The sequence below is a fragment of the Mustelus asterias genome, chromosome 2 (assembly GCF_964213995.1).
Source record: "Mustelus asterias chromosome 2, sMusAst1.hap1.1, whole genome shotgun sequence".
Lineage (NCBI taxonomy): Eukaryota > Metazoa > Chordata > Chondrichthyes > Carcharhiniformes > Triakidae > Mustelus > Mustelus asterias.
Window position 1 is genome coordinate 159,475,152 of NC_135802.1, and position 27,332 is coordinate 159,502,483.

Here is a 27,332-nt window from a genome sequence, read left to right on the forward strand (position 1 = left end):
GTTTTGATTGATTGAGGTGGCAGAGTGGTTAGCATTGCTGCCTCACAGCGCCAGGGGCACAGGTTCAATTCCAGCCTTGGGTCACTGTTTGTGTGGAGTCTGTACGTTCTCCCAGTGTCTGCGTGGGTTTCTTCTGGCTTCCTCCCATAATCCAAAGATGTGCGGGTTAGGTTAATTGGCCATGCTAAATTGTGTCTTTGTGTCCCAAGCTGTGTTGGTGAGGGGGATTGGCCATGCTAAATTGCCCTTAGTGTCCCAAGATGTGTAGGTGAGGGGGTTGGCTATGGTAAATGCATAAGGTTACGGGGATAGGGTAGGGGGATGGCGCTGGGTAAGATACTCTTTCGGAGAGTCTGCGTATTTTTGATGGGCTGAATAGCCTCCTCCTGCACTGTAGGGGCTCTATCTATATATTAACTGATTTTTAAACATGTTCTTGAGCACTTTTTCTGACCTTGTAAACTTGCTATTCAGAAGGGTGAGCACTCGTTGGAAGTCCAGCATCCCAATCACTAATCTATTGAGCCACATGTGAACACAACAAATGTGGGCGTTGAGGGGCTAGTCACTGAAAACCACCTCCCGGGCAGGTCATGTCATTCATATTTCTGGCACCAAACTCCACTTGGGACTCAGTGGGGGCAGCAGACTCCCAGGACGTCAGCGGGAATGCTCTGGGATGTCCTCAAAGTATCCCTGAAGAGGTCAAGCAAATCCTGCCGACTCACAGGGGAGCCGAGTCTGTGACCGACCCAAATGGACCAGGTTCATTGGGGGGCGCTGAGGCTTTGATGTTGAGGCTTTGGACAAAGTGCACAAATCTCCAAACAACCCCTCTACCCGACTGCCCCAAGTGTGGCAGAGCGTGCAGGCTGCACATTGAACCCATCAGCCATCCCATTGAAACAGAGTGAAAACAACTCATCCTCTGTCCCGTGGGACTACAGAAAAAGAGATGTGGAAGAGTCCAAATCCACTGAGGCAGACGGGAAAAAACTGTCGCCTGATTGCACAGCTTCCACCGAACAATGTGGACAGGGGAGGAGAGAATCATAGAAACCCTACAGTGAAGAAGGAGACCATTTGGCCCATCGAGTCTGCACCAACAACAATCCCACCCCAGGCCCTATCCCCGTAACCCCACACACTTACCCCGCTAATCCCTCTAACCTATGCATCTCGGGACACTAAGGGGCAATTTAGCATGGCCAATTAACCTAACCCGCACATCTTTGGACAAACTGAAACCTCAAATTTCCCTCCCTTTCTGTCCTTAACATAGAAACTAGAGGCAGGAGGAGGCCATTCGGCCCTTCATGCCTGCTCTGCCATTCATTATGATCATGGCTGATCATCAAATGCAATTCCCTGATCCCGCCTTCCCCCCTATATCCCTTGATTCTTTTACCCCCAAGAGCTATATCTAATTTCTTCTTGAAACCACACGTTTTGGCCTCAACTACATTCAGTGGCAGTCTATTCCACAGATTCACCACCCTCTGGGTGAAAAGAAAATCTGCTCCCCTCAGTTCTAAAAGGTTTATCCTTTATGCTCAAACTATGACCCCTAGTTCTGGACTGCCCCCACCATCAGGAACATTCTTTCTGAAACTACCCTGTCTAACCCTGTTAGAATTTTAAAAATTTCTATGAGATCCCCTCTTAACCCATGTGTTTATTTTGGAAAGGTAGATGTTTGTGTTTCTGGGACGCCTTTAGTTCTAGAATGTGGTTAATTTTAAAGAACCAGCAGCAGTCTTTTGTGAGTTTAAATGGGGAGGATTATTTATTCACACATTCATCCCAAAAGATTTAAAAGCTACATCAGTTACATGCCATCCACTCGAGAAAGATACAATTAATGTAGATAGTGCACTTCTACTAATGTTAAATCAAAAGGATAGTCAACAGTTTGTGTGTTTGCCTTGTTGTAGGAGAAGGATTGCTGTGGCAAAGAAAGGAGTTTTTTTTCCATTCTTGGATTGTAGTTCAGGTGGGTTCAAATAGCTAAAATAAGATATCCAAATTGCTGCAGGATTTCCTCAAAGAAATTAATGTTCAGCAGGTCATGAAGCTCGGCACTGGTGGTTCTCATATCAAGGTCAAATTTCTTTGCGTGTGGATTTGGAGTTTTGGAATCTGGCGGGGAGGCTATGTTAATATCCCCTCCAGGTCCTTTAAGGCAAAGGTGACGGGGCCTTTTTGTTGCAATTGATGTGTCTTTTAGTGTTCTTCTGCAGACTGTACAGGTCATCCCTGGTGACCTGGCCAGTATTTATCCCTCAAGTAACATTGTAAAAATAGAATATCTGGTCAATATCTCATTGCTGTTTGTGGGAGCTTGCTGTGCACAAATTGGCTTCTGTAATTCCAGCATTACAGCAGTTCAGAGTATTTCATGGAGTTTAAAGTGTTTTTTAAATTAACATTGCACAATTGAAATCCTGTTCTAGTGGGTGAAAAGAACAAGTACTGAAATAAATAACACTGTTCATTCCATTAGTTTTAAATTGATAATCTATGCCATTTAATTTGTGCTTTGTATTTATTATGTGTTGTTCACCATGTCCATTACAAACAATCGGACAGCGTAACAGTTGGTGTAACAGTCGGTGTATCAATCAGTATACCACTCAGCGTACCACTCAGCGTACCACTCGGCGTACCACTCGGCGTAAGACTCGGGTATAACAATCAGTGTACCACTTGGTGTACCACTTGGTGTACCACTTGGTGTACCACTCGGTATAACAATCGGTGTACCACTCGGTGTACCACTCAGTGTAACACTCGGTGTAACAATCGGTGTACCACTCGGTGTAACGCTTGGTGTAACACTCAGTATAACACTCGGGTGTAACACTCAGTATAACACTCGGGTATAACAATCAGTGTACCACTTGGTGTACCACTCGGTATAACAATCGGCGTACCACTCGGCGTACCACTCGGCGTACCACTCGGCGTACCACTCGGCGTACCACTCGGCGTAACACTCGGCGTAACACTCGGCGTAACACTCGGCGTAACACTCGGCGTAACACTCGGCGTAACACTCAGTGTACCACTTGGTGTAACACTCGGTGTAACAATCCATCAGTTCCAATATTCAGTTTCTTGAAGGCTTCATTCTCTGTTAAATAACCTAAAAAATACAGAGACTGGACTGACAAAATGAATTTGTTTTAGATTTATCTGCAAAGATCAACTTGATCTGCTCTGCATCTTAGACAGTAGAGATGAGTGGTTTTTGGTTTCAATGGAATTTAAACCTAAGTCAGAGAAGAGAAAGGATGCTATATCCCCTTCCCCCATAGGGAGACCTATCTCCTCCCTCCTCCCACACCTGCGCTCTCGGCCAAACCTTTACTAAAGATGTTCAAACAACACTCGCTTGAATTGAGGAGCTTCCATCATTTTTACAGTTAGCTGTACGATTAACTCCTGCCACCTGAGGATTGAGGGAAGCGGGGAGCACAGAATGTGCGTGACTAGTTTAGCACCTTATTGAACGTACAGGATATGGCCCCTATATTAACAGGGAGGCAGGACTGAGGGTGGATGAAAGAGGGTCGAGAGCTACACCACGGGAGGCCTGGAGCCTTCATTGTGAGGCCTGACACAAAGCTCCTGGCTCCCACCAGAACACCTTAATTCTGGGCCTCCCCGACCCAGGGTCTGGCTCAGGCTCCAGCCTGGTGTGACAGCAGCCGACACGTCTGTTTGCGGAATGTGCTTTGCAGAGGGCGATACAGACTCGAGAGTTGAAGAAATGAAAAATTCTGATTCTGAGCATCTCTAGATTCCCAGGGAACAAGGTATTGAGATTGACGTTGCACAAAGTACTTTCTCCTTGATGGGCAATGAGGGAGAAAGCAAAGACTTGCCTTTTTATTGCACCTTTCACAACCAAAGTGCTTTACAGCCACGTGAAATAGTGCACTCTAAATCCATCGCCATGACGCTTCCAGTGAGCGAATATAACAACAAGAATCAAACTTTCCAACGGCGGCACACTGGTTAGCACTGTGGGTTCGATTCCCGGCTTGGGTCACTGTCTGTGCGGAGTCTGCACGTTCTCCCCGTGTCTGCGTGGGTTTCCTCCGGGTGCACCAGTTTCCTCCCACAGTCTGAAAGAAATGCTGGTTAGGGTGCATTGACCCGAACAGGCGCTGAAGTGTGGCGACTAGGAGAATTTCACGGTAACTTCATTGCAGGGTTAATGTAAGCCTTACTTGTGACTAATAAATAAACTTAAAAAAAACTTTAATGTAGAACATGTGGTGGCCAGTTTGTGCACAGCAAGCTCCCATAAGCAGTAATGGCCAGTTAATCCGTTTCTGCCATGTTGATAGAGGGATGAAATTGGCCAGGATACCAGCTTCTTTTCCCGATAGTGCCATGGGATTTTTTTCCAATTCAATGTCTCCCCCGAAAGAACGGCATCTCTGACTTGCAGCACTGCCTTAATTTGGGTGCTGCAGTCTCTGGGCTGGGCTCCAGGTCACAACACCTGACTCCAAGGTGAGGGTGTTACTGAGTGACAGCATCTTACTCTGCTATCTGAGTTACTAATCAGAATAGAAAAGCCTAACTTGAGGAAGATTTTGCATGACTGCAGAACATTGCGAAATGCAAAGGCCAGCATCTGGACTGACATCTGGAGACACCTGTTCACACAGGATAAATAATACTTAGAATGATATTCTCAATGGAAGCAAAGATAATGGAATGATTCAAGGAACAGTTGGATGCTGAACTGGGAAGCTTTAGGTTCTTATATAAGGATGATTTCATGGACTTGTTTGCTCTTATCTCCGCAAGGATATTGGCGACTTCACTTTGTGCTAAGTCCCTAAGCCTGTGGGCACAGAAGCAATATTGCAGTCCCAACAGATCTCGTTTGATGGTTTTTGTTGTCGGTGGAAAATGACATTTTTATCAGGTGAATCTTAATGGATTCCATTAGGGAATCTTCAGTCAATGTCTCTGCCACCTTTGTTGCAACACCTTTTCAGATAGGCTGGTGCTTAAGAGCCAGAGGTGGTTTTCTTCAGGATTTAACTCAGAGTTTGGCTTACGGCTTCTAAAAATACAGGCAGCGCAATCAGTCAGCATGCCAGATCCCGTCTGGGTGGTAGACTGTCTGGGTACAACTTTCCATCTACCCTGATACTGTCAGACCGCAAAATGGACACATGTTCTTAAAGAAGGGTCACTATGGAGTGGTTCTGTCTTCCAACGGCAGCGGCCTCTCCAAAGAAACCTGTCCATTATCGAGGGACTAATCACTCAAAACCAGGCCTGCTGGATGCAAGATGTCGTTCGAACGCCTGACAGGGTGGCACGGTGGCACAGTGGTTAGCACTGCTGCCTGAGATATCCAAGTGTGCAACACAATCAGATTGAGAAAGGGGAAAGGTATTTATTGCTCAGTTGCTGTGGAGAGTTAGTCATTGATTCAGTCCAAAAGAACAGCTGGAATGTATGCAGTGTTCTAATGGGACACGGACAGCAATGACCTCCACCTTGTTTCCAAAGATGTGCTGGCGAGGTGCATTGGCCGTGCTAAATTCTCCCTCTGTACCCGAACAGGCACCGGAGTGTAGCGACTCGGGGATTTTCACAGTAACTTCAATGCAGTGTTAATGTAAGCCTACTTGTGACACTAATAAATAAACTTTAAAAACTATATGAATGTAGAGTTGTTGTACTAAGTGGTGATGAGTCTTGCTGAGGGAGACGAGATGTTTGTTGCCATGGGTACGGAGGCTGCTAAAGGCGGTTATTTCCTCCTGTCTGTCATCATGGGTCTAGAGAGAGGCTCGGTTGGTTAGTTATTCTGAAAATGGAGGGCACTGCCCCCCACTAGGAGAGGGGTTGATATCTGAGATTAGCAGAAGTTGCATCATTGGTTTGGCTGGTATGGGAAAACGCAAGGTTACTTCGCTGGAAGGTGAGATGAATTTTTAAAATTCATTTGTGGGATGTGGGCATCGCTGGTTAGGCCAACACTTATGGTCCACCCCGAATTGCCCGTGATAAGCTGGGGGTGAGCTGCCTTCTTGAACCGCTGCAGTCCATGTGGTGTAGGTACACCCACAGTGCTGTTGGGGAGCGAAAATAAATAGTCGCCGGGTACCGGAGAACTAGGTTATTGCTGAAAACATAGAGATGCTGTCAAAGCTTTTCATCTTTAACTCATCAGGACAGATACAAGAATATCAAATTTCAAAGGGAGCAACAATTTATACTGCATGAGGAAAGGGATGCTGATTGATTGGTGGAGGTGTTGCCATGGAGAATGTGTCAGGGTGCTGACACATTCTCCATGGCAACACCTCCATGTTTAATTTTGAAAGATGATATTTTCCCGCAGTGGACATACCCCCTGCGTGTGAATATATACAGCTCCCAGCAAACATAAATGGTTTCTGTCAAATATGTGATCAATTTACGGCACAGGTACCAGCTTTGTTTTCGAAATTTGATTTGATTTGATTTATTATTATTGCATGTATTAGTATACAGTGAAAAGTATTGTTTCTTGCGCGCTATACAGACAAAGCATACCGTTCATAGAGTACATAGAGAGAAGGAAAGGAGAGAGTGCAGAATGTAGTGTTACAGTCATAGCTAGGGTGTAGAGAAAGATCAACTTAATGCGAGGTAGGTTTATTTAGAAGTCTGACAGCAGCAGGGAAGAAGCTGTTCTTGAGTCGGTTGGTACGTGACCTCAGACTTTTGTATCTTTTTCCCGACGGAAGAAGGTGGAAGAGAGAATGTCCGGGGTGCGTGGGGTCCTTAATTGTGCTGGCTGTTTTGCTGAGGCAGCGGGAAGTGTAGACAGAGTCAATGGATGGGAGGCTGGTTTGTGTGATGGATTGGGCTACATTCACAACCTTTTGTAGTTTCTTGCAGTCTTGGGCAGAGCAGGAGCCATACCAAGCTGTGATACAACCAGAAAGAATGCTTTCTATGGTGCATCTGTAAAAGTTGGTGAGAGTCATAGCTGACATGCCAAATTTCCTTAGTCTTCTGAGAAAGTAGAGGTGTTGGTGGGCTTTCTTAACTGATAGATCCCACAAATCTATTTCTCGGAACCGGTTTTTTAAGGCCGGGTTTGTGGTACAGTGCGGCTTTAACAAAAGTGACATATTTATGAAACGCTTTTAAAACAAAAGAAGTCCCAAGGCGATTCACTGGGGCATTATTAAAATAAAGCATGACACCGAGGGAGATATTTGGGCGGAATGCCAAAAGCCGGATCAAGGAGGTCGATTTAAAGGAATGTCTGAAAGGAGGAGAGAGGTGAAGAAACAGACAGGCTGTGGGAGGGAATTCCAGAACTTCAGGTCCAGGTAACTGAGGGCAGTCGCCAATGACGGAACGATGAAAATTGGGCTTGTTCGTGGGGTCAGAACTGGAGGAGAGCAGAAATCTCGGAGGGTGTGGGGATGATGGAGATAGGGAAGCCAAGCAGGGATTTGAAAACAAGCTTTGAGTTCCGCAACATCTGCTGTTTATGAACAGACAGTGATTATCTCATCAAACAGTGTGACACTGCACCTCTGTGTAAATGAAGGGTAGTAATATAAATATCCCTTGTCGACAGAATGCTTGTTTCCTAATCATTTCTCAGAGTGTGTAAAGGTTAGTAGGGTTTTGTTTATTCTGTAAACGTTAAAATAAAGGATCATTAAATAACATTTTATTATACAATGGCTTCTTTGCATAAAAAGCCTTCCGAACATCTCTCAAACAATCCAGATTGTTGGTTACTTAGCAACATTCCCTCTTGGGTTATGACACTTTAACCTCACACTACATATTCGACTTTCCTGTCACTTATCAACAGCCCATGCGTGTGGCAACACAATGTGAGGTCACAGCATCTCATACACGCATGTGCTGCTGCCAAGAATCACTAGACTTGCATTTTCTTCACAGATTACAACCCAACTCAACACAACACACTGAACAACTTGGCTGCATCACCACACTACGCAGTCAGCCTGCGAATAGAAACACGCCTGCACACGTGTGCGGTTGCACAGTCACACATAGTGTCACCCCCACACGTGCGCACGCACACACACACACACACACATATATATATATATATATACACACACACACACATATGTCTCACACACACTCACATGTCTCAGTCACACACACACACACATCACACACAGTCACTCGTCACACACACAGTCACACGTCACACACACACACACACTCACACACAGTCACACGTCACACACAGTCACACACAGTCACACATCACACACACACAGCCACTCTCACAGTTTTACGTGTACACACACACGCATGCACACGGACCCCCTCACTCAGATCCAGTTATTCCCACATAACCAGTCTCTCTCACACACACATCTACATGCACACACCCATGGTGATCCCTACGTTTTTCTTTTTTAAAAATTTATTTATGGGATGTGGGTGTCACTGGCTAGACCAGCATATATTGCCCATCCCTAATTGTCCTTGAGAAGGTGGTGGTGAGCTGCCTTCTTCAACTCCTGCAATCCCTGAGGGGTAGGTACACCCACACTGCTGTAAGGGAGGGAGTTCCATGATTTTGACCTAGCGACAGGGAAGGAACGGCGATATATTTCCAAGTCAGGATGGTGAGTGACTTGGAGGGGAACTTGCAGATGGTGGTGTTCCCATGTATCTGCTGCCCTTGTCCTTCTAGGTGGAAGTGGTCATGGGTTTGGAAGGTGCTGCCTGAGGAACCTTGGTGATTTCTTGCAGTGCATCTTGTAAATAGTAGACACAGTTCATCATTGGTGGTGGGAGTGAATGTTTTTGATTTGATTTGATTTATTATTGTCACATGTATCAGCAAACAGTTAAAGTCTTGTTTCTTGTGCGCTATACAGACAAAACATACCATTCATAGAGAAGGAAATGAGAGAGTGCAGAATGTAGTGTTATAGTCAAAGCTAGGTTGTAGAGAAAGATCAACTTAATGCGAGGTAAGTCCATTCAAAAGTCTGACAGTAGCAGGGAAGAAGCTGTTCTTGAGTTGGTTGGTACGTGACCTCAGACCTTTGTACCTTTTTCCCGAAGGAAGAAGGTGAAAGAGAGAATGTCCGGGGTGCGTGGGGTCCTTAATTATGCTGGCTGTTTTGCCGAGGCAGCGGGAAGTGTAGACAGAGTCAATGGATGGGAGGCTGGTTTCCATGATGGACTGGGCTATATTCACAACCTTTTGTGGCTCCTTGCGGTCTTGGGCAGAGCAGGAGCCATACCAAGCTGTGATACAACCAGAAAGAATGCTTTCTATGGTGCATCGATAAAAGTTGGATAGAGTCATAGCTGATTATCCAGCATTTTCAGTTTTAGTTCCAGATTTCCAGCATCTGCAGTATTTTGCTTTTGTGGTGATCATTTTTCATCGAGTTTTCCTATCCTGAAATTCTCGAGTGATTAGCCCAGAGTCTGGATCGCTGAATCCAGGGGAGCGATCAGCTAATCTCACTGTCAGTTACTGGCCGTGCACTGCACGTTCCCTGGGTATTAATAATCTGCATTGAATAGAATATAAGAATCAATAACAGCTCCCCTGGAGATTTACTTACCTGGTTCGAGAAATTGTTTTCTAAATTTAAGTGAATTTAGGTGTGCAAAGTCCTAAACTGCTTATGGAGCCAACAGCTAATCAGAGTTAAAAGTTAATTTATTAGTCACAAGTAGGCTTAAATTCACACTATAATGAGGTTACTATGAAAATCTCCTAGTTGCCACACTCTGGCACCTGTTCGGGTACACTGAGGGAGAATTTAGCATTGCCAATGCACCTAACCAGCACGTCTTTGGACTGTGGGAGGAAACCGGAGCATCCAGAGGAAACCCATGCAGACACGGGGAGAATGTGCAGAATCTGCACAGAGAGTGACCCAAGCTGGGAATCGAACCCGGGTCCCTGGCACTGTGAGGACCCTTTGACAGAGGACTGTGAGGACTTTAACCTGGTGTTGTTAAACTTCTTACTGTGAGGCAGCAATGCTAACCACTGTGCCGCCCCAGATGTGGGATGTGGTGATGGAGGGGAAATCTCAATCTGATTTATTAGTTTTTGAGTGCGCTATCTTTTCCAAACTTTGCCGCGTTTTAGTTGGGAAATCACCCGGGCTTTGGGGAATTATTGGGTGCAATCTGTAAGGTTCCAGCAGGGGGTGTGTGAGATCAGACCCAAGATATTCCCTTCCTACCAGCAGAGGAAGGCCCACTCCCTGCTTTACATCTCCTGGTAACATCCCACAGCAGAGATGGTCAACTCAACATGTTGGGTTTTGGCTGACATCCAGAAGCATATTTGTCACGTTCATGTTTCACTATCAACATCCTGCGGGTTACCGTTGACCATAAACTGGACTGGACCAGCCCTATAAATACAGACAACACTCTGTCAAAGGGTCATCCAGACTCAAAAAGTTGGCTCTATTCTCTCTCCACAGAGGCTGGCAGACCTGCTGAGATTTTCCAGCATTTTCTGTTTTTGTAGCCATATAAATATAGCAGCTGTAAGAGCAAATCAGAAGCTGGGAATACTGCAGAAAGAAACTCACCTCCTGACTCCCCAAAGCCTATCCAATATCTACAAAGCACAAGTCAGGAGTGTGATGGAATACTCTCCACTTGCCTGGTTGAGGTCAGCTCCAACAACACTTGAGAAGTTCAACACCATCCAAGACAAAGCAGCCCGCTCGAGTGGCACCACATCAACCATTCACTCTCTCCATTAATAACACAGGAGCACCAGTGTGTACCATCCATAAAATGCACGTCAGCAAGGTTCCTTCGACAGCACCTTCCAAACCTGCGACCACTACTGTCTAGAAAGACAAGGGCAGCAGGTATCTGGGAAAACCACCACATGGAGGTTCCCCTCCAAGCCACTCATCATCCTGGCTTGGAAATATGTCGCTGTTCCTTCACTGTCGCTGGGCCAAAATCCTGGAACTCCCTCGCTAACAGCATTGTGGGTGTACCTACACCCATATGGGCTGCAGCAGCTCACGAGATGCCTCACCACCATCTTCTCGAGGGCAAAAGGGATGGGCAATAAATGCTGGCCTAGCCAGCGAGACCCACATCCCATGAATGAATAAAGGAATGTGTGCTACCTCACCATTTCACCCCAATATCATGCCAGCTTTAAGATAATTACGTGGACTTTACCCACACAGACACGGACTATTCTTCCCAAACTGGTCTGTGTTAATATTTATTCTCCATGCGAGTCTCTTCCCAACTTACCTCATTCAATCCCATCAGCATAGCATTTTATTCCTTTCTCCCTCGTGAACTGAAATAACCTCCCGAAAAGACATCTATACCATTCACTTCAACCGAGTCAGATCTTGGGCTCTCAGCCGTGAATTAATTCAGTGATGACCCATTTTGCCACTGCTTTCTGAGGAAGAGTGTTCCACGCACGATTGACCTGCTGAGAAAAATCAAATTCTCCTCATCTCCGTCTTAAAGGGGAGACCTCTTATTTTTAAACTCTGTCCCCTGGTTCCAGTCTCTCCCATCCGTGGAAACTTCCTCCCAAAATCCACACTGTCAAGTTTTTTCAGGGTCTTATATCTTTCAGTAAGGTCACCTCTCATTCTTCTGTACTCCGAACATTGCTGTAAATGTGATAGTTAGGGACGCTATGTTCAAAAATCAATCGGTGGACAAGGTTTTGGATTTGGTTTCCAAATAGAATCATAGAATCCCTACAATGCAGAAGGAGGCCATTTGGCCCATCGGGCCTGCACTGACCACAATTCCACCCAGGCCCTATCCCCATAACCCCACAAATTTACCCTGCTAATCCCCCCCAACACTAAGGGGCAATTTATCATGGCCAATCCACCTAACCCGCACATCTTTGGACTGTGGGAGGAAACCGGAGCACCCGGAGGAAACCCACGCAGACACGGGGAGAACATGCAGACTCCACACAGACAGTGACCCAAGCCGGGAATCGAACCCAGGTCCCTGGCGCTGTGAGGCAGCAGTGCTAACCGCTGTGCCATAGTGCTGCCCTATCGAGTATTTTTTTGGAAAATTAAAGTGTACGCCAATCTGGTTAATCTGGTTCAATGTTCCACGACTCCACTTTCTTTCAGCCAAATCTTCACACTAGAGTTTCCCCGGCTCTGAGTCTCTGGTACAAAGAGAAAAGAAACCTTATCACAAATTACTGAGTAAATTTAGCATTCATCGCGTCCAGTTCTGCTTTAGAGTTCGACATTTTCCTTTTATGTCAGTTGTATATCTTTACATCACAGTAGCACTGCTGCCTCACAGTGCCAGGGACCCGGGTTCGATCCCCGGGTCACTGACTGTGCAGACTCTGCACGTTCTCCCCGTGTCTGTGTGGGTTTCCTCCGGGTGCTCCGGTTTCCTCCCACTGTGTGAAAGACGTGCTGGTTAGGTGGACTGGCGTGGTGAATGTGCGGTGTTTACAGGGAGAGGGCCTGGGTATGGTACTCTGCCAAAGAGTCGGTGCAGATTTGGAGGGCTGAATGGCCTCCTTCTGCACTGCAGGGATTCTATGATTAAATGAACGCCTTGATGTTTTATATGTGTAGAACTGATTCTCAAAGAACGTGCTGAGTGATTCTGAACTGAATGGGATCTAATATTTCTTTTAAGAAGCGTTGCCTGTGTGTGACCATTCTCATGTGTCGTGTTCTTATCTTTCAGTTGATAGTCTGGGACTGGGATTCCAATGGTAAACACGACTTTATTGGAGAATTTACATCAAACTTTGTAGAAATGCGTGGGGCAATGGAAGGCAGACAGGTAGAGAAAACCCTTTTTTTTTTACATTTGAACTTTCTGTGCGTCTTTATACAAACCCATGTCAGCCACGTTGTTCTTGTGTGGAACCTTTCTCATTGCAGGTTCAGTGGGAGTGCATCAACCACAAATACAAAACAAAGAAGAAAAACTACAAGAATTCCGGCATCGTCATTCTCAACCTCTGTAAGGTCAGCCCCTTCTTTACCTCCCCTGACTATCCGGAGATACGAGCCGTTAGGAAAATCTAAAACCTTACATGGTGATAAGAGAGACCGTTCAGGTCGATCTCACCTTTTTGTGGAATGGTTGTTTCCCCCCCCCCGGCTGGAGAGTCTTGGTCTAGAGGGAGGGGTCATAGTCTCAGAAGTAGGGGTGGCCATTTGCGATGGGCAGGAGGTGAAATTTCTTCATGGGGAGAAAGTCCAAACTCCACACAAACAGTGACCCAAGACAGGAATTGAACCTGGGTCCCTGGCGCTGTGAGGCAGCAGTGCTAACCACTGGGGGTGTCTCTGCAGTGGCTCTTTAAATGTCCCACATTTTAAACCCCTTTGATCAGATCAGCTGCCAGACTCCAAGACTGAGGGAAAGAAAGTCATACTTGCGTCAACCAGTATACCTCAAATCGGAATTTTGTATCTTCATTTGAAAGATCCCTGCTAACACTCGATTGGCTTAGTAAACACTTCATTTTGTGTTTGTTTGCCAATAAATGAAATGTCATCAACTTTTTTGCAGAAATCGGTCCCTGAGTTGAGCCCGCCCTGTGTGGAGCTGGAGCTGGTGTCACGATTGACTCTGAAAACTGTAATAAGTCTTCGGAGGCAGAAGTCCCTTCACCAAAAACCCTTTATTTACAAGTTTGACAGCAGCACACAGAGTGCTTTCAGTCAGCAGTCTGCACTCAGAGTCCCAGAGGAACTGACACGCCTGGTTAAATACAAAGCAGCAGGCTCCCCGATTGGCCCATCAATTTGGCCCTTAATCAGGGAGTTCATATTCTAACTGGCCCACCTCAATTGCCAGATTAAAGTCATCACAAAACAATTACAGTAATGTATGGAAAGAGGTTGGGAATTTTTCTTTACTCATTCGTGGGACATGGGTGTCGCTGGCTGGCCAGCATTTATTGTCCATCTCTAGTTGCCCTTGTTCAGAGGGTAGTTGAGAGTCAACCACATTGCTGTGGCTCTGGAGTCACATGTAGGCCAGACCGGGTAAGGACGGCAGATTTCCTTCCCTAAAGAACATCAATGAACCAGATGGGTTTTTCCGACAATCGACAATGGTTTCATGGTCATCAGTAGATTCTTAATGCCAGGTATTTTATTGAATTCAAATTCCACCATCTGCCATGGCGGGATTCTATAGAACCATAGAATCCCTTCAGTGCAGAAGGAGGCCTTTCGGCCCATCGAGTCTGCACCAACAACAATCCCACCCAGGCCCGATCCCCATAACCCCACGTTTTTACCCTGCCAATCCCCCTGACACTAAGGGGCAATTTAACATGGCCAATCCATCTAACTTGCACATGTTTGGAGTGTGGGAGGAAACTGGAGCACCCGGAGGAAACCCACGCAGACACTGGGAGAATGTGCAAACTCCACACGGACAGTCACCCGAGGCCAGAATCGAACCCAGGTACCTGGCGTTGTGAGGCAGCAGTGCTAACCACTGTGCCACGATGCCTAGCCCGGGACCCCAGATTACTAGCTGAGTTTCTGGATTAATAGTCTAGCGATAATACCACTGGGCCATCGCCTCCCCATTATTCAGTAGCACAGAGCAGGGTTTGAAGGTGTTGAATGTAACAAAGCATTGAGAATTAGGCGTAAATTTTTAGCACCATGTTTCTTGTCTTGCTGGGGATGCCATTGTTCAGCTGAGGTCCTGTCTCAAGACCCCTCAAATGGATATAAAACACCATGGTATTATTCGGAAGAGCAGGGGATTTATCCCTGGCCAATCGCAGCATCACCATAACATGTTATTTGGTCTTTTTCACTTGGCTCTCTGGGAGTTATCAATTGATGGCTGCACCTCTCCTGTATTCCCACAATTCAGAAGTATTGCAGCAATTGAGAAGCAATTCACTGGTTACAATGCACTTTAGGACATTCTGAGGTTGCGAAGGGAGTTTGGGAAATGCAGGTTTCCCTTTGGGAAGGAAATACTTTTTCAAAAAAGATGTTGTTGACAAACTCGATTTTAAATGTTGCCGCCTGTCCCCAGTGTCAGGCTCCTTGAGCAAAGGAGTCCTCTCCGAGAAAGAGTGACAGTGTCTAATGGGTAAATACCGGGTCAACGGTGATGGAGAAGAATTTCATAAAATGGAGTAGGCCACTCGGCCCCTTGATTGCCCCTTCATGGTTGACCTGATTGTGGTTCAAACTCCACTTTCCTGCCCACCCCCACTATCCCTTCATAATGCTCGACTCACTTGTTAATCAAAAATCTGTCTAAAATCTACAAAGCTGCAGATTAATTGGAAAGCTGAGATCACCCAGGCCATTGAGAGTCTGGCTGTGTCACCCAGTGTGCAGGGTGGGGGGGCTATTGTGGTACGCAGGGTGGAGGGGTTATTGTGGTACGCAAGGTGGAGGGGTTATTGCGGTACGCAAGGTGGAGGGGCTATTGCGGTACGCAGGGTGAAGGGGTTATTGCAGTCCGCAAGGTGGAGGGGTTATTGCGGTACGCAGGGTGGAGGGGTTATTGCGGTACGCAGGGTGGATGGGTTACTGCGGTACGCAGGGTGGAGGGGCTATTGCGGTACGCAGGGTGGATGGGTTACTGCGGTACACAGGGTGGAGGGGTTATTGCGGTACGCAGGGTGGAGGGGTTATTGCGGTACGCAGGGTGGAGGGGTTATTGCGGTACGCAGGGTGGAGGGGCTATTGCGGTACGCAGGGTGGATGGGTTACTGCGGTACGCAGGGTGGAGGGGTTATTGCGGTACGCAGGGTGGAGGGGTTATTGCGGTACACAGGGTGGAGGGGCTATTGCGGTATGCACGGTGGAGGGGCTATTGCGGTACGCAGGGTGGAGGGGCTATTGGGGTACACAGGGTGGAGGGGTTATTGCGGTACGCAGGGTGGAGGGGTTATTGTGGTACGCAGGGTGGAGGGGGTATTGCGGTACGCAGGGTGGAGGGGTTATTGCGGTACGCAGGGTGGAGGGGTTATTGTGGTACGCAGGGTGGAGGGGTTATTGCGGTACGCAGGGTGGAGGGGCTATTGCGGTGCGCAGGGTGGAGGGGTTATTGCGGTACGCAGGGTGGAGGGGCTATTGCGGTACGCAGGGTGGAGGGGCTATTGCGGTGCGCAGGGTGGAGGGGTTATTGCGGTGCGCAGGGTGGAGGGGTTATTGCGGTACGCAGGGTGGAGGGGTTATTGGGCTACGCAGGGTGGAGGGGCTATTGCGGTGCGCAGGGTGGAGGGGTTATTGGGCTACGCAGGGTGGAGGGGCTATTGCGGTGCGCAGGGTGGAGGGGCTATTGGGCTACGCAGGGTGGAGGGGTTATTGCGGTGCACAGGGTGGAGGGGTTATTGCGGTGCGCAGGGTGGAGGGGTTATTGCGGTACGCAGGGTGGAGGGGTTATTGCGGTACGCAGGGTCGGGGGGTTATTGCGGTACGCAGGGTGGAGGGGTTATTGCGGTACGCAGGGTGGAGGGGTTGTTGCGGTACGCAGGGTGGAGGGGTTATTGCGGTACGCAGGGTGGAGGGGTTATTGCGGTACGCAGGGTGGGGGGGTTATTGCGGTACGCAGGGTGGAGGGGTTATTGCGGTACGCAGGGTGGAGGGGTTATTGCGGTACGCAGGGTGGAGGGGCTATTGCGGTACGCAGGGTGGAGGGGTTATTGCGGTGCGCAGGGTGGAGGGGTTATTGCGGTACGCAGGGTGGAGGGGTTATTGCGGTACGCAGGGTCGGGGGGTTATTGTGGTACGCAGGGTGGAGGGGTTATTGCGGTACGCAAGGTAGAGGGGTTATTGCGGTACGCAGGGTGGTGGGGTTATTGCGGTACGCAAGGTAGAGGGGCTATTGCGGTACGCAGGGTGGAGGGGTTATTGCGGTACGCAGGGTGGAGGGGTTATTGCGGTACGCAAGGTAGAGGGGTTATTGCGGTACGCAGGGTGGTGGGGTTATTGCGGTACGCAGGGTGGAGGGGCTATTGCGGTACGCAGGGTGGAGGGGTTATTGCGGTACACAGGGTGGAGGGGTTATTGCGGTACGCAGGGTGGAGGGGTTATTGCGGTACGCAGGGTGGAGGGGTTATTGCGGTGCGCAGGGTGGAGGGGTTATTGCGGTGCGCAGGGTGGAGGGGATTTGGGGTACGCAGGGTGGAGGGGTTATTGCGGTACGCAGGGTGGAGGGGTTATTGCGGTACGCAGGGTGGAGGGGTTATTGCGGTACGCAGGGTGGAGGGGTTATTGCGGTACGCAGGGTGGAGGGGTTATTGTGGTACGCAGGGTGGAGGGGCTATTGCGGTGCGCAGGGTGGAGGGGTTATTGCGGTACGCAGGGTCGGGGGGTTATTGTGGTACGCAGGGTGGAGGGGTTATTGCGGTACGCAAGGTAGAGGGGTTATTGCGGTACGCAGGGTGGTGGGGTTATTGCGGTACGCAAGGTAGAGGGGCTATTGCGGTGCGCAGGGTGGAGGGGTTATTGCGGTGCGCAGGGTGGAGGGGCTATTGCGGTGCGCAGGGTGGAGGGGCTATTGCGGTACGCAGGGTCGGGGGGTTATTGCGGTACGCAGGGTCGGGGGGTTATTGCGGTACGCAGGGTGGAGGGGTTATTGCGGTACGCAGGGTCGGGGGGTTATTGCGGTACGCAGGGTCGGGGGGTTATTGCGGTACGCAGGGTCGGGTGGTTATTGCGGTACGCAGGGTGGAGGGGTTATTGCGGTACGCAGGGTCGGGGGGTTATTGCGGTACGCAGGGTCGGGGGGTTATTGCGGTACGCAGGGTGGAGGGGTTATTGCGGTATGCAGGGTGGAGGGGTTATTGCGGTACGCAGGGTGGAGGGGTTATTGCGGTACGCAGGGTGGAGGGGTTATTGCGGTGCGCAGGGTGGAGGGGTTATTGCGGTACGCAGGGTGGGGGGGTTATTGCAGTACGCAGGGTGGAGGGGTTATTGCGGTACGCAAGGTAGAGGGGTTATTGCGGTACGCAGGGTGGGGGGGTTATTGCGGTACGCAAGGTAGAGGGGTTATTGCGGTACGCAGGGTGGGGGGGTTATTGCGGTGCGCAGGGTGGGGGGGTTATTGCGGTGCGCAGGGTGGGGGGGTTATTGCGGTGCGCAGGGTGGGGGGGTTATTGCGGTACGCAAGGTAGAGGGGTTATTGCGGTACGCAGGGTGGGGGGGTTATTGCGGTGCGCAGGGTGGGGGGGTTATTGCGGTACGCAGGGTGGGGGGGTTATTGCGGTACGCAGGGTGGAGGGGTTATTGCAGTGCGCAGGGTGGAGGGGTTATTGCGGTACGCAGGGTGGAGGGGTTATTGCGGTACGCAGGGTGGGGGGGTTATTGCGGTGCGCAGGTTGGGGGGGTTATTGCGGTACGCAGGGTGGAGGGGTTATTGCGGTACGCAGGGTGGAGGGGCTATTGCGGTACGCAGGGTGGATGGGTTACTGCGGTACGCAGGGTGGAGGGGTTATTGCGGTACGCAGGGTGGAGGGGTTATTGCGGTACGCTGGGTGGAGGGGTTATTGTGGTACGCAGGGTGGATGGGTTACTGCGGTACGCAGGGTGGAGGGGCTATTGCGGTACGCAGGGTGGATGGGTTACTGCGGTACGCAGGGTCGGGGGGTTATTGCGGTACGCAGGGTGGAGGGGTTATTGCGGTACGCAGGGTGGAGGGGTTATTGTGGTACGCAGGGTGGATGGGTTACTGCGGTACGCAGGGTGGAGGGGTTATTGCGGTGCGCAGGGTGGAGGGGTTATTGCGGTACGCAGGGTGGAGGGGTTATTGCGGTACGCAGGGTCGGGGGGTTATTGCGGTACGCAGGGTGGAGGGGTTATTGCGGTACGCAGGGTGGAGGGGTTATTGCGGTGCGCAGGGTGGAGGGGTTATTGCGGTGCGCAGGGTGGAGGGGTTATTGCGGTACGCAGGGTGGAGGGGTTATTGCGGTACGCAGGGTGGAGGGGTTATTGCGGTACGCAGGGTCGGGGGGTTATTGCGGTACGCAGGGTGGAGGGGATATTGCGGTACGCAGGGTGGAGGGGTTATTGCGGTGCGCAGGGTGGAGGGGTTATTGCGGTGCGCAGGGTGGAGGGGTTATTGCGGTACGCAGGGTGGAGGGGTTATTGCGGTACGCAGGGTGGAGGGGTTATTGCGGTACGCAGGGTGGAGGGGTTATTGCGGTACGCAGGGTGGAGGGGTTATTGCGGTGCGCAGGGTGGAGGGGTTATTGCGGTGCGCAGGGTGGAGGGGTTATTGCGGTACGCAGGGTGGAGGGGTTATTGTGGTACGCAGGGTGGAGGGGTTATTGCGGTGCGCAGGGTGGAGGGGTTATTGCGGTACGCAGGGTGGAGGGGTTATTGCGGTACGCAGGGTGGAGGGGTTATTGTGGTACGCAGGGTGGATGGGTTACTGCGGTACGCAGGGTGGAGGGGCTATTGCGGTACGCAGGGTGGATGGGTTACTGCGGTACGCAGGGTCGGGGGGTTATTGTGGTATGCAGGGTGGAGGGGTTATTGCGGTACGCAGGGTGGAGGGGTTATTGTGGTACGCAGGGTGGAGGGGTTATTGCGGTACGCAGGGTGGAGGGGTTATTGCGGTACGCAGGGTGGAGGGGTTATTGCGGTACGCAGGGTGGAGGGGTTATTGCGGTACGCAGGGTGGAGGGGTTATTGCGGTACGCAGGGTGGAGGGGTTATTGCGGTACGCAGGGTGGAGGGGTTATTGCGGTACGCAGGGTCGGGGGGTTATTGCGGTACGCAGGGTGGAGGGGTTATTGCGGTACGCAGGGTGGAGGGGTTATTGCGGTGCGCAGGGTGGAGGGGTTATTGCGGTGCGCAGGGTGGAGGGGTTATTGCGGTACGCAGGGTCGGGGGGTTATTGCGGTACGCAGGGTGGAGGGGTTATTGCGGTACGCAGGGTCGGGGGGTTATTGCGGTACGCAGGGTGGAGGGGTTATTGCGGTGCGCAGGGTGGAGGGGTTATTGCGGTGCGCAGGGTGGAGGGGTTATTGCGGTACGCAGGGTGGATGGGTTACTGCGGTACGCAGGGTGGAGGGGTTATTGCGGTACGCAGGGTGGAGGGGTTATTGCGGTACGCAGGGTGGAGGGGTTATTGCGGTGCGCAGGGTGGAGGGGTTATTGCGGTACGCAGGGTCGGGGGGTTATTGCGGTACGCAGGGTGGAGGGGTTATTGCGGTACGCAGGGTGGAGGGGTTATTGCGGTGCGCAGGGTGGAGGGGTTATTGCGGTACGCAGGGTGGAGGGGTTATTGCGGTGCGCAGGGTGGAGGGGTTATTGCGGTACGCAGGGTGGAGGGGTTATTGCGGTACGCAGGGTGGAGGGGTTATTGCGGTGCGCAGGGTGGAGGGGTTATTGCGGTACGCAGGGTGGAGGGGTTATTGCGGTGCGCAGGGTGGAGGGGTTATTGCGGTACGCAGGGTCGGGGGGTTATTGCGGTACGCAGGGTGGTGGGGTTATTGCGGTACGCAGGGTGGAGGGGTTATTGCGGTACGCAGGGTGGTGGGGTTATTGCGGTACGCAGGGTGGAGGGGTTATTGCGGTACGCAGGGTGGAGGGGCTATTGCGGTACGCAGGGTGGTGGGGTTATTGCGGTACGCAGGGTGGAGGGGTTGTTGCGGTACGCAGGGTGGAGGGGTTATTGCGGTACGCAGGGTGGAGGGGTTATTGCGGTACGCAGGGTGGAGGGGTTATTGCGGTACGCAGGGTGGAGGGGTTATTGCGGTACGCAGGATGGAGGGGTTATTGCGGTACGCAGGGTGGAGGGGTTATTGTGGTACGCAGGGTCGGGGGGTTATTGTGGTACGCAGGGTGGAGGGGCTATTGTGGGGTGGAGGGTGGGGGGATTATTTAGTGGTTGTAGTTGAAATCCCAGACCGTGAACAGAGTCCTTAGTTTCTGGTGTTAAAACATTCAACAAGGTATCCTGAGGCAGACAGAGAGTGTGATCCGTGCCACATGGAAGTGTTTCTCACAGAATGGTTTGATATTTTCCTGATCGGGTGACAGTAAACGATGATGCCGGCAAATTGAGATCTTCAACTAATTCCCCAAAGTAGGATGACTGTGTCCATCAATTCAAACGGACCAACAAGTGCCCATAGCATTCTAAAGTTCAAACAATCACACAGGGGAGGCTCGGCTGTAGAAGAACGCAGAGTGATCTGATTGACACATATCGGGTTGGATTCTCCGATCTCATCCATACCCGCCCCCCGCTGCCAGCGAGAAAGGAGAATATGGCGCTTAGCCAAAACTCCATTCACCGCAGTGACACCGGAGAATCCCAGCCGCGGGCAAAGTCGGAGGTTTTTGGCGATAAAATTCTGAAGGGGTTTGTGAGGGTGGATGCTGAGGAACTGGTTGGAGAATCTAGAACACGGGGTCACAGTCTCAGGGTGAGGGGTCGGCCGTTAAGCACGGAGATGAGGCGGAATTTCTTCACTCCGTGGGTTGTGAATCTTTGGAATTCTCCACCCCAGAGGATGCTCAGTGTAGAATATATTCAGGACAGACATTGATAGATTTTTAGGCATTATGTGAATGAAGGGCGGCACGGTGGCACAGTGATTGGCACTGCTGCCTCACAGCTCCAGGGACCAGGGTTCGCCTCCCGGCTTGGGTGACTGTCTGTGTGGAGTCTGCACGTTCTCCCCATGTCTGCGTGGGTTTCCTCCGGGTGCTCCGGTTTCTTCCCACAGTCCAAAGATGTGCGGGTTCGGTGGATTGGCCATGATAAATTGACTCTTAGTATCAGGGGACTAGCAGGGTAAATGCATGGTGGTGCCCTTTCCTGGGTGGGATTGTGGTCGGTGCAGACTTGATGGGCCGAATGGCCTCCTTCTGCACTGTAGGATTCTATAAGAAAGCTTTTTTCAATCTCTGTAAGAAGGGATACAGGGATAGTGTGGGAAGATGGAATTGATGTAGATCAGCTCTGATCTTCTGGAATGGTGGAGTAAGTGCAAAGAGCTCCTATTTCTTACGCTGTTATTTTCTAACACCCAAACATATGTGCAGACGCAGATACACTCACAATCGTAACACAGCTTCAACATTCCCAGGATATTGGAGGCTGTGGGTAGTGCCCCTATTGATGGACCAGGAGCTCTGGGTTCAAGTTCAATGCTTGGACTTGTTGGCCATGGAATGGTCGTTCATAATCTGGGTCAATGCAATAATGATCAGCTAGGGGATCTTTCCACCACTATCCCCCCGCACCCCACCCCCCCCTCCCGCCACCCCTCTCCCCGCCACCCCTCCCCACCGCCCCTCCCCTCTCCATCAATAAAAGGGTGAAAAACAGTGCAGGTGTGAAGACACACTTAAAAATAAAGCAGATCTGGCAGCAAACAATCTAATTTAGCCTTGTACATCGCAGAGGGCAGCGCGATTCAGACATTCCACTTTGTTACTGCTGCCTCACAGCGCCAGGAACCTGGGTTCGATTCCCGGCTTGGGTCACTGTCTGTGTGGAGTTTGCACATTCTCCCCGTGTCTGCGTGGGTTTCCTCCGGGTGCTCCGGTTTCCTTCCACAGTCCAAAGATTGGTGGGTTAGGTAGATTGGCCATGTTAAATTGCACCAAGATGTGTAGGTATGGGGAATTAGCGGGGAAAATGCATGGGGTAACAGGGATGGGGCAGGGTGTGGGCCTGGGTAAGATGCTCTGTTGGAGACTCGATGCGGACTCGATGGGATTCTATGTCGTCTATGGCATCCATCCCACCCACCCACGCAGTGAGAGCGCGATTTACAATTTCTGCATGCCTGGTACTCGCTATGCAGACGGCGAGGATTCTGGCCATCGGACCTTTGCTTCCTCATTCACTATTTGTGTTTGGCAAATGGTTATTCATATGACAGGGAATAAACTGCTGACCTCTGTGCTTCCATCGCCCTGATGATACTGCTGCTGTTGACAGTAATGCGTTTTAAAACATTTTGGCATCGCGCTGGTTGTCATTAACCATTGCCTGAGTGAAGGCGATGATTCTCTCGCTGAACATAATCCAAGTCTTTTCTGACCTGCAGATCCACAAGATGCATTCCTTCCTCGATTATATCATGGGCGGATGTCAGATTCAGTTCACAGTAAGTGACTCTCCATTACAAGATTTTAATCCAAATTAAAACCCAGCCCTGACCTGCCTTGCTGCAATTGCTGAAACCTATTAACCAGGGTGAATATGAGGATGATACATGTTTGAGGAAAAGATTAATTGGACAGAGGGCATGATAGAATCAAGTGGCTTCCATCAGTCTTTGACGTTGGGTGTTCCACCTCTTGAAGCTGTCTTGCACGATCAGTTCTGCCCATTCACATCAACTAAATACATATAAAGCACCATGATGATCTTAATTAGGGCGAGGGTCATTAGTCTTTGGAATTCTCTCTCCCATAGCAGGCAGTGGAGGCTGGTTCCTTGAATATATTCCAGTCTGAATTAGACAGATTTCTGTTCGACAAGGGGAGTCAAGGGTTATGGTGGGGGCAGACAGGAGAGTGGCGTTAAGACCACTTCAGTTCAGCTGCAATCCTTTTAACTGGAGGAGCAGGCTGGAGGGGCTGAATAGCCGACCCCAGCTCTTGGTTCTGATGGTCTTAGTTGAGCGCAGGAGGAGCTGTCAAAGTAAAGCTGTGGCCGCGATGTTACAGCCGTTCAGGCCAACGGGATCTCGTCGCAGTGAACGGAGATTTGGCTGGGCACCAAATTCTCCCACCTCGCTGCAGCGGAAACGTGGCGTGAAGGGTCGGTAAGATGGGGCCCTGCGTCTCCACCGCACCGATCAGGTCCCCTCCACAAGGTGGCTGACGGGAGGATGTGTTTGGTCAGGTTCAGTATCTGTATAGACTTCTGTTTTAATTTCTGACCAGCAGTAAAACACCTTAACCCGCGTCCAGACAAGAGACGCACAGGTTAATGTCAACTGGGATGAAGTGGGTATTGAAACTGGGGACAAGGTGCTGCTGGTGACCAGTTTAAATCCCAGCACCTCTTTAGTGTTCAATTTAAAGGCTGGGGGGGGGGGGGGCGCTAGCGATGTGGGTTTGATTCCCAGCTTGGGTCACTGTCTGTGTGGAGTTTGCACATTCTCCCCGTATCTGCGTGGGTTTCCTCCGGGTGCTCCGGTTTCCATAGAACCATAGAAAATTACAGCTCAGAAACAGGCCTTTTGGCCCTTCTTGTCTGTGCCGAACCATTTTATGCCTAGTCCCACTGACCTGCACTTGGACCATATCCCTCCACACCCCTCTCATCCATGAACCTGTCCAAGTTTTTCTTAAATGTTAAAAGTGACCCCGCATTTACCACTTTATCCGGCAGCACATTCCACACTCCCACCACTCTCTGCGTGAAGAAGCCCCCCCTAATATTCCCTTTAAACTTTTCTCCTTTCACCCTTAACCCATGCCCTCTGGTTTTTTTCTCCCCTAGCCTCAGCGGAAAAAGCCTGCTTGCATTCGCTCTATCTATACCCATCAAAATCTTATACACCTCTATCAAATCTCCCCTCAATCTTCTACGCTCCAGGGAATAAAGTCCCAACCTATTCAATCTCTCTCTGTAACTCAGCTTCTCAAGTCCCGGCAACATCCTTGTGAACCTTCTCTGCACTCTTTCCTCCCACATTCCAAAGATATGCAGGTTAGGTGGATTGGCCGTGCTAAATTGCCCCTTAGCGTCGGAGGGACGAGCTAGGATAAATGGATGGAGTTATGGGGATAGGCCCTGGGATTGTGGATGGTGTAGACTCGATGGGCCGAATGGCAGCCTCCTGCACTGGAGGATTCTATGATTCTATGACTCAAGCTGCCCCTACCCTTACTCGCAGCGAGTCCTGTTCCCCTATCACACTCGTGCTCTCTGACCCAAAGTGCCTCACAGTCAAGAATTTTAAATTCCTCATTTTAAGAAAATCCCTCCATGGCCTCACCTCGCCAACTCCTCCAGCCCCATGATCCTCCCAAATTATCATAGAATCCCTACAGTGCAGAAGGAGGCCATTTGGCCCATCGGGTCTGCACCGACCACAATCTCACCCAGGCCCCATCCCCGTAACCCCTGCTAATCCCCCTGACACTAGGGTCAATTTAGCACGGCCAACCAACCTAACCCGCGCATCTTTGGACTGTGGGAGGAAAGCGGAGCACCCGGAGGAAACTCACACAGACACGGGGAGAATGTGCAGACTCCACACAGACAGTGTCCCGAGGCTGGAATTGAACCCGGGTCCCTGGCGCTGTGAGGCAGCAGTGCTAACCACAGTGCCACCGTGCAGTGGTTATCTGTACTCCTCTTTAAGACTGAGATGGGAAGTAATTTCTTCTCTCAGAGGGGAGTGAATCTGTGGAATTCTTCACCGCAGAGGGCTGTAGGGTCTGGGTCGTTAAGTATATTCAAGGCTGAGATAGACAGATTTTCAATCAGTAATGGAATAAAGGGTTATGGGATTATCACATAGGATCAGTAATGATCTCACTGGATGGTGGAACAGGCTTGATGGGCCCAATGGCTTGTTCTGCTCCTATGTCTTCCGCGCCATTTTCTCGATGGCGAGAGGTGATGTACTGTTGGCCGGTGGTGGGATCTTGTCCTGCCATTGACAGTGGGATTTCCCTTTGACTCCGACTCCCTGCTGGCGGGAAATCAATGGCAAGGGTGTGCCATCGGCAAGACCAGAAGATCCCACCAGCGTGTAGGTCCAGATGATTGTGCCTGGTGTCTTGTCCTGGCCTCTTGGGCATCTCTGATTTGAATCGCTGCACCATTGGAGCCTACACTGTATAATTCCCTCCCTAAAGCTCCCCACCTTCCTATCCCACTTCTCTCCTTGAAGACACTCCTTTAAGTCTACCTCCCTGAGGTCACAGGTCCTAATTTCACCCCAGCTGGCTCAGAGCCAGATTTTGTTCCCTAACACTCCAATGGGAGGGCCTTTGTGCATTTTATTATGTAAAGGGTGCTATATAAACACAGCAATGATGTTGTACGCTCAACACCTTTGGGAAATGTTGACTGGAGTGATGAATGGAGAGGTTGGCTCCGCCCTGTCCAGACCTTAACCGACTTCCCAATGCCTTCCCCTGAGCGTCTCGTGGTGGTGGTGGGGACAGTGTGGTAGTTACTCTTCCCAAGTACCTGCAGGCCCCAAGGCTGGCCAAGAGCAGCAACAACCTGCATTTATATACCGCCTTTAAGGTAGCAAATCAAAACACTTCAACAGCAGCGGTTATCAAATAAAATTTGATACCAAGCTCCAAGGAGATGGTAGGATGTGAAAGAGTTGGGCTTAAGGATCAGGAAACTATCGACTCCCCTGACAATCCAGACAGCTAAATATTCTGTTGTTCAGTGAACTTCAGCTGAGGTCATTTTGGAACTCTGCTTCGGAAGCCCCTCGGATTCGGGGTGGCACGGTGGCACAGTGGTTAGCACTGCTGCCTCACAGTGCCAGGGACCTGGGTTCAATTCTGGCCTCGGATCACTGTCTGTGTGGAGTTTGCACATTCTCCCCGTGTCTGCGTGGGTTTGCCACCGGGTGCTCCAGTTTCCTTCTACAGTTCAAAGATGTGCAGGTTAGGTGGATTGGCCATGCTCAATTGACTCTAGTGTCAGGGGATTAGCAGGGTAAATATGTGGGCTTATGGGGATAGGGACTGGGGTGGGATTGTTGTTGGCACAGACTCAATGGGCCGAATGGCCTCCTTCCGCACTGTAGGGAATCTATGGATTCTATAGACTGCTGCCCCACGGGATTCCACTGGCCAGCTCAAGGGTTGGTCAGGATTTGGGTTAAAATGCTTTGGGGGGTTGGGGGGAGGTGACACCGATAGATGTTTTAAGTTAGAACCCAGTTGCCTGAGACTCTGTCAGAAACTTGTTTGTGAGGACATGAGAAGGTACAGGAATATACAGGTAACCATGGAAACCCGGCCCTTTTATAGAGTGTTGTTCCTTTGTAAACAGAGTATATTTTCTTTCTTGCCTGCCCTACTTTCCCCCCCAAGGGTGGGTGATCTAATCCCTTTACACGCAGACATTAATTTACCTGGTACTGGGTAGCTATCAGTATTGCATCAAATTTATAGCCTGACTAGTTAAACTATTTAAGTTAACTACAGATAGCAGTCGAGCGATATTTCTAAATGTGAAACATAATTAACTAAGTGAGACAAATTTGCTGGAGTCTGAACTCTGGACAATGCGATGCGTCAGGAGCAACCTCGAGGTGCCTTATGATATTCTGCTGCTCCTTGTTCACTCTCTATGAGCCCTGCGGATTGTGACCCTCAGTCCCC

General features: G+C 50.2%; 1 protein-coding gene across 1 annotated transcript in view; it reads left to right on the forward strand.

Annotated features, from left to right (window-relative positions):
• The window catches only part of LOC144481341 (copine-4), a 308,388-nt gene that overhangs the window by 241,062 nt on the left and 39,994 nt on the right, over nucleotides 1-27,332 (forward strand). The window contains exons 5-7 of the mRNA XM_078200739.1: nucleotides 12,736-12,834; nucleotides 12,936-13,022; nucleotides 23,063-23,122. Coding sequence (XP_078056865.1) covers nucleotides 12,736-12,834; nucleotides 12,936-13,022; nucleotides 23,063-23,122 — 246 coding nt within the window. The remainder of the gene's footprint in view (nucleotides 1-12,735; nucleotides 12,835-12,935; nucleotides 13,023-23,062; nucleotides 23,123-27,332) is intronic.